This window comes from Procambarus clarkii, chromosome 1 (genome assembly GCF_040958095.1).
Source record: "Procambarus clarkii isolate CNS0578487 chromosome 1, FALCON_Pclarkii_2.0, whole genome shotgun sequence".
In the NCBI taxonomy this organism is placed as follows: Eukaryota; Metazoa; Arthropoda; class Malacostraca; order Decapoda; family Cambaridae; genus Procambarus; species Procambarus clarkii.
This window is the reverse complement of record NC_091150.1, coordinates 38,889,265-38,901,945: the sequence shown is the minus strand read 5'-3', so window position 1 is coordinate 38,901,945 and position 12,681 is coordinate 38,889,265. Positions and strand designations below refer to the sequence as shown.

Sequence of the window (12,681 nt, the reverse complement as noted above, 5' to 3'; positions counted from 1 at the left end):
GCTCGCTCTCTCTCTCTTGCTCGCTCTTTCTCTTGCTCGCTCTTTCTCTTGCTCGCTCTTTCTCTTGCTCGCTCTTTCTCTTGCTCGCTCTTTCTCTTGCTCGCTCTTTCTCTTGCTCGCTCTTTCTCTTGCTCGCTCTTTCTCTTGCTCGCTCTTTCTCTTGCTCGCTCTCTCTCTCTTGCTCGCTCTTTCTCTTGCTCGCTCTTTCTCTTGCTCGCTCTTTCTCTTGCTCGCTCTTTCTCTTGCTCGCTCTCTCTCTCTTGCTCGCTCTTTCTCTTGCTCGCTCTTTCTCTTGCTCGCTCTTTCTCTTGCTCGCTCTCTCTCTCTTGCTCGCTCTTTCTCTTGCTCGCTCTTTCTCTTGCTCGCTCTTTCTCTTGCTCGCTCTTTCTCTTGCTCGCTCTCCCTCTTGCTCGCTCTCCCTCTTGCTCGCTCTCCCTCTTGCTCGCTCTCCCTCTTGCTCGCTCTCCCTCTTGCTCGCTCTCTCTCTTGCTCGCTCTCTCTCTTGCTCGCTCTCTCTCTTGCTCGCTCTCTCTCTTGCTCGCTCTCCCTCTTGCTCGCTCTCCCTCTTGCTCGCTCTCCCTCTTGCTCGCTCTCTCTCTTGCTCGCTCTCTCTCTTGCTCGCTCTCCCTCTTGCTCGCTCTCCCTCTTGCTCGCTCTCCCTCTTGCTCGCTCTCTCTCTTGCTCGCTCTCTCTCTTGCTCGCTCTCTCTCTCGCTCGCTCTCTCTCTCGCTTGCTCTCTCTCTCGCTCGCTCTCTCTCTCGCTCGCTCTCTCTCTCGCTCGCTCTCTCTCTCGCTCGCTCTCTCTCTCGCTCGCTCTCTCTCTCGCTCGCTCTCTCTCTCGCTCGCTCTCTCTCTCGCTCGCTCTCTCTCTCGCTCGCTCTCTCTCTCTCTCTCTCTCTCTCTCTCTCTCTCGCTCTCTCGCTCGCTCGCTCGCTCTCTCGCTCGCTCTCTCTCTCTCTCTCTCTCTCTCTCTCTCTCTCTCTCTCTCTCTCTCTCTCTCTCTCTCTCTCTCTTTCTCTTTCTCTCTTTTTTTTTTTTTTTTTTTTTTTTTTTAACTAAGACTAGGATTCATAAGGGATGTCTAATGACGTACCTAGTGAAGCTATAAGCAAGAGCTGTTATCCTATCTCAGCTCATCTGAAGCCTACACCTAGAAACTCATTTATTTCATGAGAGTATACTTTGAAACTAACACATAGGGAACTATCATATATTGAACTTATGGAAGCTAAATTGAAACCTACTCCTAGAGGCCCATTTATATCATGAGCCTGTTATTATATGCTTCAAAAGGAATAGCCTGTATTCATTAAAAAACATCAAGTAACAATCATATAAGGATTAGGATGAGCCTGTAGCCAACTGTGTGCCAGAGTCTTCATGTGAACAGTTGACCTGATATCCTGTGTATCAACCTGTTGAGGGAACACGTTCCAGATGCGAGTAAGTCTCGGAATGAGTGAACGCTGATGGAGTGATGTATTCCATGGCTCTGCCTCTTTCAGCAGATTGGCCTGTTGACATACTGTGCTGATTTGTTCTCACATGCCATTCTCCACATATGAAGTTACTGTCGCAAGTTTACCACCATTTGTATAATGCACTGGTTATAATGATTTGTTAGTGTCCTGGCACTTTTTTCACCTTTTTCTCTTTTCTCTGCATTTGGCATCGATACAATACAATCGATCCTTGGTGCTGTTTCACATATTATTTTAAGTTGTCTTTTACTTCAGTACCTCATGCTCCCACTGAGCTGTATTGGTCTCTCGATAAGTGCTGATGTTTCTTGGCCTCTGTTCCTAGTTGCCCCACCTGTCTGGGATATTTTTCTTAAGGCATTGTATTTGTTGGTCTGGCCTCCAGTTGCCATGCACTTTTCTGGAGTGGGTTTTGTTCTTTCAACCCTTGTGGGAGGTTCTTCACCAACAGCCTTCTTCCTCTTTTTTGGTGGAGATGGAGATGGCTGGAGGGGTTCTATGGTGTTTGATGTTTGGTTAGTCCAGCTGGGAATATACCTTTTGTTGTGTCCAGTTGCAGTGATTCGTCACTTCTGGTGTACCATCTGTTCTGCTTCAGTGGATGTACTGTTTATCAATCCAGTTCCCTTCATTCCCTGTTCTACAGCGTGTTTATTCCAGATCATCCACAGTGTCATTAAAGCTAGCCAGCCTCCTCCCCTTCCTCGCAGTGTGCTCTTGGACTGACATTGTTAATAAGGTCACGGTTTGGCCACAGTCTTCACTATTGTCTTGGGGCTGAAACTGTATTTAGGATCAGAAATTTTGGAGATCTAACAGTGTTTTGACAAGCTTGGTATGGCATCATTGTTCCTGGTCCCATTTGGGCTTCTGTTACTCTAGGCTGGGCTTCCAGACCTGGTAACAAAGTCCTCTTAAGACTTTGTAGCTGGTACCTCTCCTTCTTGGTGAGTCCCATGTTTTTCTTCTTTTTTTCTTCTTCGTTAGTTATCTTCAGGGAGTCACTGAGCCTTGCCCAGAAAGGGGCATTTCATTACATTCAATGCTGGTTGTTTGCACGTCGTTTAACCATTATACAAATTTACAGAAATGTGTAAAAATATTAGTTAAATGTTTCTTGATACAAACTTTTAATCTTTTATTGATATAAAGAGTACCATAAGCAAAATGCAAAGATACTATTGTTATTCGAAACTAAATTTTCATGTTACATTTCTGTATAAACAGCATTTGTTTAATTTCTAATATTGCAGGAAGAATGTTGTGGCATATAATGGGAAGGAGGGAAGTTATTCCATTAGGGGAGAACTTGGTTGGTGAGAATGTGACTGTGTACTCCAATCACCAGCACATCCTGCCCAGCCTCACCCTGGAGGGAAAGACCCTCATCCTGGGCTGGGAAAACCACACCATTTCCACCACCACCCGCAACCCACTCCCACCTTACATTAAACATCAACTGTTTATTCGCTATCTGTACCATAGCAATGGTGGTTTAATATGCAAAATAGAGGTACAGTATTCTCTTTCCTGACATTATTTGCATTTGATTAATAATAATAATAATAATAATAATAATAATAATAATAATAAAATATCTGTAATAGAAATAATTATAGTAATATTATTCAAAAATATTAGTACATAGTTTAACCCCGGCATTGTACATAACATTGTACATATAATGTTCAACTGGTGGCGCACATCACATCCTATGATGTGGTACAGTACTTTGTAATTGTTGAAACTCCATTGGGTACTTGGTGGCACACATCACATCCTATGTGGTGGTACATAACCTTGTAATTGCTGAAACTGCATTGGGCACTTAGTGTTCCCAATTGGTATTTGAGGCCTTTGGTGCAGATTTGTGCCAGTGCCTCCTCCTCCTCCTCTTCTTCCTCTGGTCGGCGGCTCTGTTCACCAGATGTCTTATTGCTTTTTCTTTTCTTCTTTTATTTTATAATTTTCTGTGGGGAGCCCCCTTCGACTCCCTGGAGCTATCCTGGCTGATATGAATGTATTAGCCCATGGCATCAGTCAATGCGAATGGAGTTCTTGCCTAACCGGGGGACCACGAGCCAGAACCTGGCCCCCTCAGAGAGGCGCGAGGAGCAATGGCCTATAGAAACCCCCATGTGGTTGGAAGCATTCTGTGTCTGCCATCGGCCGGGTCAGACACCCAGAAAGGTAGGTGCTCCAAACAACCCTATCTAGTTAAAAAAATTGCTACTGAAAGCCGAACTGTTGAGCAGAACTCCCCAAACTAAAAACGAGCAAACAAACATGACGTCACAACCGTCACTGTATAGCTGTCTGCGCAGCTACCCCCCTCCCTGGGAGGGGGAAGGGGGAGCCTATCCACCCCCAGTTTTGTGACTGATGTGAGACCTGGCAGTCGTGCTTGGTTGAGACTCTTTGCTGTTACCTGCATGCCATGGCCTTGGTGGTCAGGGACGAGATTTGGGTTAAACTAGTTCCCTTCTTTCCTGTTCTAAGGTTCGGGTCTCCCAGGTCATCCGCAGGATTATTCGGTCCAGCCAGTCTGCAGTCTATCCTCGGGCCCATGACGTTCGTAAGTTTGCTGCAGTGTCTGCCATCTTTGGTAACATGTCTTGGGCTGAAATTTGGGCATGGGGTTTTTGGAGGTCAAACAGGGTCCTGGCTGCTCGCAATCTAGTCAATGTTCCTGGCCCCTAGTCGGGCATGTGTCGCATTGGGTCGGCAGTTGCAGCCACTTGTCTCGACTTCGAGTTGAGGAGTGAGTGGCGACCGCCTCCCAGATAAGTCCCTCTTGTTTTTATCTTTGGTTAAGTAGCTCTGAGGAGCCGAAGGGGCTCCCCCCAGAAAACCAGCATTAAATGTAATGAAACACCATTTTATGGGTGAGATCGGGAGGCTCTCTGGCAACCCTCCCTTCCTCTGATCAGTGATTTTTGCAGTCTTTGACATCCAGCCTCTGAACTGGGGGTGGATAGCTAGCATGGGATGTCTGAAGCTCCCTCTTCCCCCTCCCCCTCCCGGGGAGGGAGGAGCTGCACAGACAGCAGGTTGTGAAGGTTGTGACATCATGCTTGTTTGCTCGATTTTAGTGGGGAGTTCTGTTCAACAGTTCGGCTTTCAGTAGCAGTTTTCTAACCAAATTGGGATTGTTTTGAGGCACCTACCTTTCTGGGTGCCTGACCCGGTTGATGGCAAACATAGAATGCTTCCAACCACATGGGGGTTTCTATAGGCCATTGCTCCTCGTGCTTCTCTGAGGGGTACAAGGTTTTGGCTTGTAGTCCCCGGTAGGCCTAAGAACTCCATTCGCTTGACTTGACACGGTCTAATACATTCATATCAGCCCGGATAGCTCCGGGGAGCCTCCGGGTCTCGCCCAGAAAATGGCATTTCATTACATTCAATGCTGATTTTTTGACTGTGATCATGGATGGGATTTTCTGGTCCTCAGGACTGGTTATCTGTTTACAGGGCTCGTGGTCCTGAGCTCTACATTCCTGACTGCTTTACTAATGTTTATAGTCAGAGCATCTTATAGGTGGTCTGTCTGGGTTTTGTACTTTGGCTCTGACTGGGTTACTCCTCAGCCTCGCCATGCTTGCTTTATTTTGGCATTTGACATTCTGCAGGTGTCCCTTGGCTCCTGGCCCATATCTTCTGTCTTCTCAGAAATGCAGCCTTCCTCTGCTGAGGTAATGTTGTGAGTTATCTTTGGGGAGCTACTGAAGGGGCCTTCCTAGAAATCAATTATTGAATGTAATGCGCATAATTTTCAGGTGGGATCCTCGGTTGCTCTCAGTTCTTGCCCTGTTCTCTTCTTCCCTATGGGGGTGGATGTGTTTGGTTCTATTGGATCATGGGTGGGTGGGTTTGCTAGAGTCTCAGGTGACTTGGAGTCATCTAGTGACATTCGGACACATCACAGTTAGGGTATTTATCCTGTGGAAATGGTCATTTGTTTTGTTACCTTTGGAAAACTAATTTTCTTGAAGCAGTTGCATGTTTTTTGCACTAAGGCTATTTCTTCTTGGGTTGATATCCGAACCTCAAGCTCCACTGACTTGCAGAGCCAAGTTGAGATCCTGGCTGTTGGTAAGCAGGGGCAGGTCTTGGAAGACTGGTGCAGCTCACTATCTTCTTGAGGTTATCTTGAGATGATTTCGGGGCTTTTTAGTGTCCCCGCGGCCCGGTCCTCGACCAGGCCTCCACCCCCAGGAAGCAGCCCGTGACAGCTGACTAATACCCAGGTACCTATTTTATTGCTAGGTAACAGGGGCATAGGGTGAAAGAAACTCTGCCCATTGTTTCTCGCCGGCACCTGGGATCGAACCCAGGACCACAGGATCACAAGTCCAGCGTGCTGTCCGCTCGGCCGACCTGCACTAAGGATTAGCTTGTCAGAGTATTGATTGCTCCACCATTCAACATATGATTTTTATTAACAAGTGCTTAGGCAAGCATCACTGTCCTACTATCAGAGCCTATATGAGAGGTTATTGAATAAAAGTCAAGAGCAAATTAAATTCACAGGATGGTTTGTTGTACATGGAATGTGAATTACTGTATGTCTTCTGTCCTACATAAGTAAACTTTAGTTAGACTATGAGGATATCCTTCAGTGAATGATAGTAAGCTTCAGATATATCATGCCAGTTTACAGTTTGAGTGCCCAGTGTTGACAAAAATTGATTAATAAAAGGAATGGAAAAGGCTGCCTTTCTTTGCGACTGGTTGAATCAATGTGTTTATTTATCAGAGAAATTTCAGAGAGTAGAAGGGGAACAGTAATTGAAATTGTGTATTTTACTTAATTGGTAATTGAAATTAATTAGTAATTAAAAATGTGCACTTTATTTCAGTTATATTTTAAGGAACAATTAAAAAATTGGATGACAGCAGTTGTTAATGCTGTATAAGAAAGATCTTTTAAATTGGGGGAGAATTGCTTAAGCTTATTACAATTTTATGATTACTCTTTGCCAGAGTGATTCTGGGGTGTTGGCAACACTACCACTACAGTCAAGACCAGTCTTCCTGGTGATGGACAGCCTGGACCAGAATCCATTTTTTCTCTTGCAGCATATTGCTGCATCCAACATTGTAGCTCAGCCTCAACATGATGTTTCCCCAGAACTTAAGACTTTGACCAGACCACCATCAGCTGATTCCACCCCACCGTCAACTGATTCCAACAACTCAGGTGCAGTTAGTGGTATACTTGTACAGATGATTTTTATTAACCAAAAAGTTCCGCTTCTTTGAATATACATTAATAATTATTGCATGAAGATATTAGAGCTAAGCCTTCTAGGAGCTCAGGAAGACATACCTTTGGGGGCAGCAGAATATCTAATTCAAAAATAAATATTTAAATAAGGTAAACCATACTATCCCCTATGGAGCAATACTTAAAAGTACAAAATGAGAACAAATTAATAAGCTACTCAAATTACTGCATGAAGATGATAAGCTAAGCTCCTTAAGCTAAGCTCAATAACCTAAGCTCTGCTTGTTATTAATTTGTTCTCATGGAGCTTGGCTTATATTATCATCCCCCTCCCTGTCCAGCTCGTTGTTGCCGTGGAGGGGTTTGGTGGGCGGCTGCCGGAGTGTGATGCTCTTAGGGGTGGTCCCCTGTCCTTTTGTACCCTTGTACTCCTGCTGCTGTCCTCACAAATTTTGCTGGACGCCTTTTCCTTTTCCTTTTGTTTCGTTTTTCTCCCCCCTTCTTCTCCTTTCTCGTTGTCATTTCCTGCTGACCTTGTGCCTGTTTTGATCATTCTTTTGGCCTTCTTTTGTTTTGACGCCCAGATGTTTGAGAAGGCATACTCTTGCACTCGTAGAACTGTAGTACCCAATGTCTCGAGCGAGGGAAACCTTTTATTCTCAATCCCCCTTTCGTCGCTGAACCCGATCTCGACGGACTGACGGTTCTTAAGATGGCGTTTGTGGGGCGAATAATCACGACGCACCCCTAGGGGGCCCTGGCATGATCGGTGATAGCCTCTTGTTGGGTGCCCTGCCTCTAATTGTGGCTCCATGATGGGTATGGGGGCACATTTGTGAATGAAAATGTCTCTTTTTGTCTTTGTCTTTGAATGTTCCTCTTGTCCCCTCTCAGGCTCGTGGGGTGGGCGACCAAGCCCCCGAGTCGGACTGTATTGGAAGACCGGGCTCTGTAGCCCCTGCTGCGTTGGGCCCCGACCTTTCTCCTCCTCTGACCCTCCTGACTTCTTCCCTTGGCTCCCCTCCCTCCCTCTGTGGTTGGGTCGAGCCACAAGCCCCCAGTGGTGACCACTTCGTCCCCAGGCGCGGCTCAGTCTCTCGTTGTGACTACTGTGCCTTTTAACCCCTCTTTCTCTGGGGGTTCTCAACTCCGTCTGCGCCACGGCCGCACACGCTCGATTCCTTCCCGTACTGATGCGTATCAGGCCTTGTTTGGTCCCGCTTCATGGGCCAAATACTTTGATCTCCTCCTTCTTGATTCTACGCCTCCTGACGATTTCTCCCTCCATAGGCATCTTGTTGATTCCATAGATGCCTCTGTTACCTTCAACCCCACTCATCTCGGTACATGTGTCGTTACTGCTCCTTCTCAGGATGCAGATTCCCACTTGGCTGCCTTATCCTGCCTTGGCGAAACCCCTGATCGGGTCTCAAAGAACGCTCTGTTGAAGGCCAGTGTTGGCACTATTCTCCTCCTGCCCCATGTTGCAACCCGTGTTCGGAATCTGCAGGACTGCCACGATGATATTCGGCATATCCTCGACGCCCAAGGCCATTCTGTCCTCCAGGTAGACACGTTTACTCGTCCCCCTCGTGGTCGTCGCCGTCAGCCCCTTCAGGTTGTGAAGATTACCTTTGATGGTCGGACCCTTCTGCCCTCTGTCATTCCTGTTGGTGCCAGGTGCTCTGTCCAGGAGTCCATTCCCTCTCCTCAGCTCTGTAATAAGTGCTGGAGGTTTGGGCATAGTGCTCTTTGCTGCTCTGGAACTGTCTATCTCTGTCCTTTTGTGTGGGGGCGAAGGTCACTCTAAGTCGGAGTGCACTTCTCCCCAGGCTCGCTGCCTCAATTGCTGTGAGACCCACTCTACCTTCTCCCGTGCGTGTATACAATACAAGCTTGAGGCAGCCATCCTCAACTTGAAGCACCGGGAGCGTTTATCTTTTCCTAAGGCAAGGCGCCAGGTTTGCCGACTCCCACCTTATGCTAGCGTCTCTTATGCTTGCGTGTTGCGCTCTTCCTCTCCTCGTCCTTCCCACCTTCCTCAGACTCAAAACCGTTTCTGGGCCTTGGACCCTGATACACCCACCTCCTCTGTTCCTTTGAGTACTGTCCCGAAGGGTCCCCCTCCTGGTCCTCTGTCTGGGGTTCCCCTTCTTTCTGCCCGGTCTGTCATGCCTCCTGTGTCTTCTTCCTCGTCTTCCTCCGATCCTCCTTCCCATCCTCCTCCTTCGTCTATTGGCTCTCCATGCCTCCTGTCAGTACGGGCTGATGTCCATCGCTTTCCCAACGGCCGTCGTGTATGTTCTTGTTCAGCTTCTGTTGAAACGCTGGAATCCATTCCCCAGTATGTAGTTGCTGGGACACCTGTCTCTTTGAGTCAGAAGCGTAAGCCTGGCTCCTCTCCTTCCTCCTCCCCGGCGGGAGGAGGAAAAGGCTTCGCTTTCTTCCTTGCCCCCTACTTCTGACTCTTTCGCTCCGTCCCCTCCCGTTTCGGTGGTTACACCCCCTGTTCCTGCTATGAAGGTCTCTTTGGCCCCCCGCTTCCCTCTCGGTTGGTGCCCTTGCTGAGGGAGGTGCATCTCCTGGTTTCTGCCCCTCTTGCTGCTGTCCTTGACCCTCGGGTATCCCCCCCCCCCCTTCCTCCTCCGGATCCTACTCCTCCGCCCCTAGTCGGTCCTCTAGCTACCTTCCCTCTTTCTTTACTCAGTTTACCCATGCCCCCTAACCCTGACTTTGCTGACCCTGATCCTGCGCTTCTTTAATGTGCTGTGTTCCCTTTTTGCCTTTGTTTCTTCGTTGCACTCTGTTGCTGTCCTTCCTCTTCTTATCGGTGTCTATTCTTCAATGGAATGTTCAAGGTTATTTCGCCAATTTCCTTGAACTCCAGCTTTTGATTTCGCGGTTTTCGCCCCTTTGTGTCTGTCTCCAGGAGCTGATGCTTGGTGCTCGTCCTGGTCGCTTTCGTGGCTATTCCTTTCTCTCCCCCCTCCCCCCAGCTGTTGCTGGGGCTTCTAACTCTTCTGCTTTCTTGATTTGCTCTGATGTTCCCTTTGTCCCCTTACTTTTTCCTTCTCCTCTCCATTGTTCTGCTGCTCGTATCTTTGTGAGGAAATGGTACACTGTTTGTTCCATTTATCTCCCCCCGAGTGTCCCTCTTTCTCTTTCCGATCTGAAACACCTCCTGGACTCCTTGCCGGAGCCTGTGCTCCTGCTAGGTAATTTCAATTGTCATCATTCCCTTTGGGGTGATGTTCTGATGAACACCCGGGGTCGCCTTCTTGAACCGTTCATCCTCTCTTCTTCCCTGTCTCTTCTGAATTTTGGTGAGTCTATGCATTTGGACTCTCGAACTCGCACCCTTTCCTATCTTGATCTTTTTCTTTGCTCATCTTCTCTTTACTTAGATTTCATGTGGCAGGTTCTTGATGACCTCCATGGCAGTGACCATTTCCCCATCCTTGTTACCTTTTTCTCTTTTCACCCTCCCCTCACCTTCCCTAGGTGGCAGTTTGCTAAGGTAGACTGGAACCTATTTACTCTCAGTGCTGCTCTCTCTGACCTCTCCCTTCTGCTTCTCCCTCGCTCTCTCCTCCTTTCTCATGACACCGTCTTCAACGCTGCCCTCCTCTCTATTCTTCGCTCTTCCTCTCGGGGCCCACGGAAGTGCGTTCCCTGGTGGAATACAGACTGTGCTCAGGCTGTCCGCTGTAAGTGTGCAGCCTGGAAGAGACACCGCCGCCGGCAGACGGCTGATTCTTTTCTTTTATTTCGGAAGGCGAGTGCGGTGGCCCATAGGGCCATCCGTACAGCTAAACGTGAATGTTAGGCGTCTTATGTCTCCACCATTACGTCTGACAGTCCTTTGCCGCAGATTTGGAAGCGTATCCGCAAGATAGCGGGTAAGTTTGTTCCCGATGTCTCACCGGTCCTTCACCTCCGTTGTACTCTTGTGGCGGACCCGTTGCAGGTTGCTACTGAACTGGGTTCCCATGTTTCTTCTGTTAGCTCTGGTTTTCATCTTCCCCAATCTTTCCTTCTTCATAAACCTGGCCTTGAATCTTGTCCTTTGGATTTCTATACTCATCTTTGCCTTCCCTATAACGATCCTTTCTCTCTCTCTGAACTTCAGTCTGCTCTGGCCCTCTGCAGTTCTACGGCAGCAGACTCTGATGGCATTCATTATGAGATGCTTCGCCATCTCCCTCCATGCACGTCTCAGTATTTACTGAGTCTGTATAAACGGATCTGGGAGTCGTCGTCACTTCCCGAGGACTGGCTTGGTGCCGTTGTCCTCCCTGTTCGCAAACCAGGGTCTCTGGGAACATCCCCTAAGGACTTTTGCCCTATTGCCCTCACAAGTTGTGTCTGCAAACTCTTTGAACGTATGGTTAACGTTTGTCTGATGTGGTTCTTAGAACACCATCACCACCTCGTCCCTTCTCAATTTGGTTTCCGCAAGTGCCGCAGCACAACAGATGTCCTGTTGAACTTGGAGGTCTATATTCGTACTGCTTTTGCTGCGAAAACCTCCATTGTTTTCCATTTGGTTGAAGCCAAAAACCCTTTGGCTTCAACCTGCGATTGATGCCGTGTCGTCTTGGGCCACCTATCATGGCTTCAGGATCTCTACATCTAAGACTTGTGCTATGACTTTTACTCGGAAGCGTGTCGTTCTTCGTCCTTCTTTGTCGCTTTATGGTCACCCCATTGTGTACAAGGATTCCGCTAAGCTTTTGGGGTTGATTTTTGACACTTGTTTGTCTTGGTCTCCCCATATCTCGTACCTCCGTGTTTAAGGGCCTTTGAATGCTCAAAGGCCCTTACCCTCCTTCGGGTATTGTCCCATACTTCTTGGGGAGCGGATAGGCACACACTACTCGCTTTACATTCCTCTTTTGTCCTGTCTAAACTCGATTATGGTTGCCCTGCTTACTCGTCTGCTTCTCCTTCTACTCTTCGCTGTCTTGATGCTTTGCACCATACTGGGTTGCGCCTCGTTCTGGTGCCTTTCGTTCGACTCCCATCCTCGGCTTGTATGTTGACACTGGCTTTCTATCTCTCCAGGACCGCTGTGATCACTACTGTCTTCGGTATCTTGCGCGGTCCTTGCAACATCCTTCCTCTCGCCTCTGTCGTGCTTTAACTCTTACCCCTCCTGTGCTTCCTGTTCCTCTTCACCACCTCCCTCTTTCTGTCCGGTTATCTCGCTTACAGGATTCTCTTTCAGTTCGTATTTCTAATATTTCTACTCGTGTTGTTCCTTCTTTGCCCCCGTGGAGAGTCCTCCTACCGCAGTTTTGTACATCCTTAACCCGCATCACTAAAGCATTTACCCCTCCTATAGTTCTAAAACGCCTTTTCCTTGAGCACTTTACTTCTCACTCATGCTCCGTTTTCATCTTCACCGATGGGTCTAAGTTTGCGGATGGTGTTGGCTACTCTGTTGTTTTTCCTGATTGCACTTATATGTGTCGCTTACCTCCAGAGACTAGCATCTTCACAGCGGAACTTTATGCTATTCCCTATGCTCTTTGTCTCCTGCTTTCTCGTTGTCAATCTTCCTTTGTAGTTGTTGTTGACTCTCGTAGTGCCCTCATGGCTCTCGAGTCCTTTAATCTGGTTCATCCAGTAGTTGTCGAGATCCAGCATTGGCTGTTTCTTGTTCACAGTAAATTTAAGTCGGTTGAGTTTTGTTGGGTTCCCAGCCATATTGGTGTCTTTTTAAATGAGTGTGCGGATGCTGCCGCCAGGGAAGCTGTCCGCTCTTGTCCCATCTCGCGTAAAAGTATTCCTTATTCCGACTTTTACCCGATTATCCATTCCTCCATCCTTACCCGTTGGCAGGCTTATTGGTCATCTGTTACTGGAAACAAACTGTGTACTCTTAAGAATTGTGTGTCCTCGTGGCCGTCCTCCTACCACCATAACCGGCGATGGAAAACGGCTCTGGCGAGGTTGCATATTGGCCAT

The 12,681-nt window shown here is 47.9% G+C and overlaps 1 protein-coding gene across 5 annotated transcripts in view; it reads left to right on the top strand.

Annotated features, from left to right (window-relative positions):
- The window catches only part of LOC123771037 (uncharacterized), a 48,676-nt gene that overhangs the window by 7,091 nt on the left and 28,904 nt on the right, over positions 1-12,681 (top strand). For all 5 annotated transcript variants that reach the window (XM_045763905.2, XM_045763831.2, XM_045763674.2 and 2 more), the window contains exons 4-5: positions 2,735-2,994; positions 6,468-6,684. In XM_045763905.2, the coding sequence (XP_045619861.2) occupies positions 2,735-2,994; positions 6,468-6,684 (477 nt within the window). The remainder of the gene's footprint in view (positions 1-2,734; positions 2,995-6,467; positions 6,685-12,681) is intronic.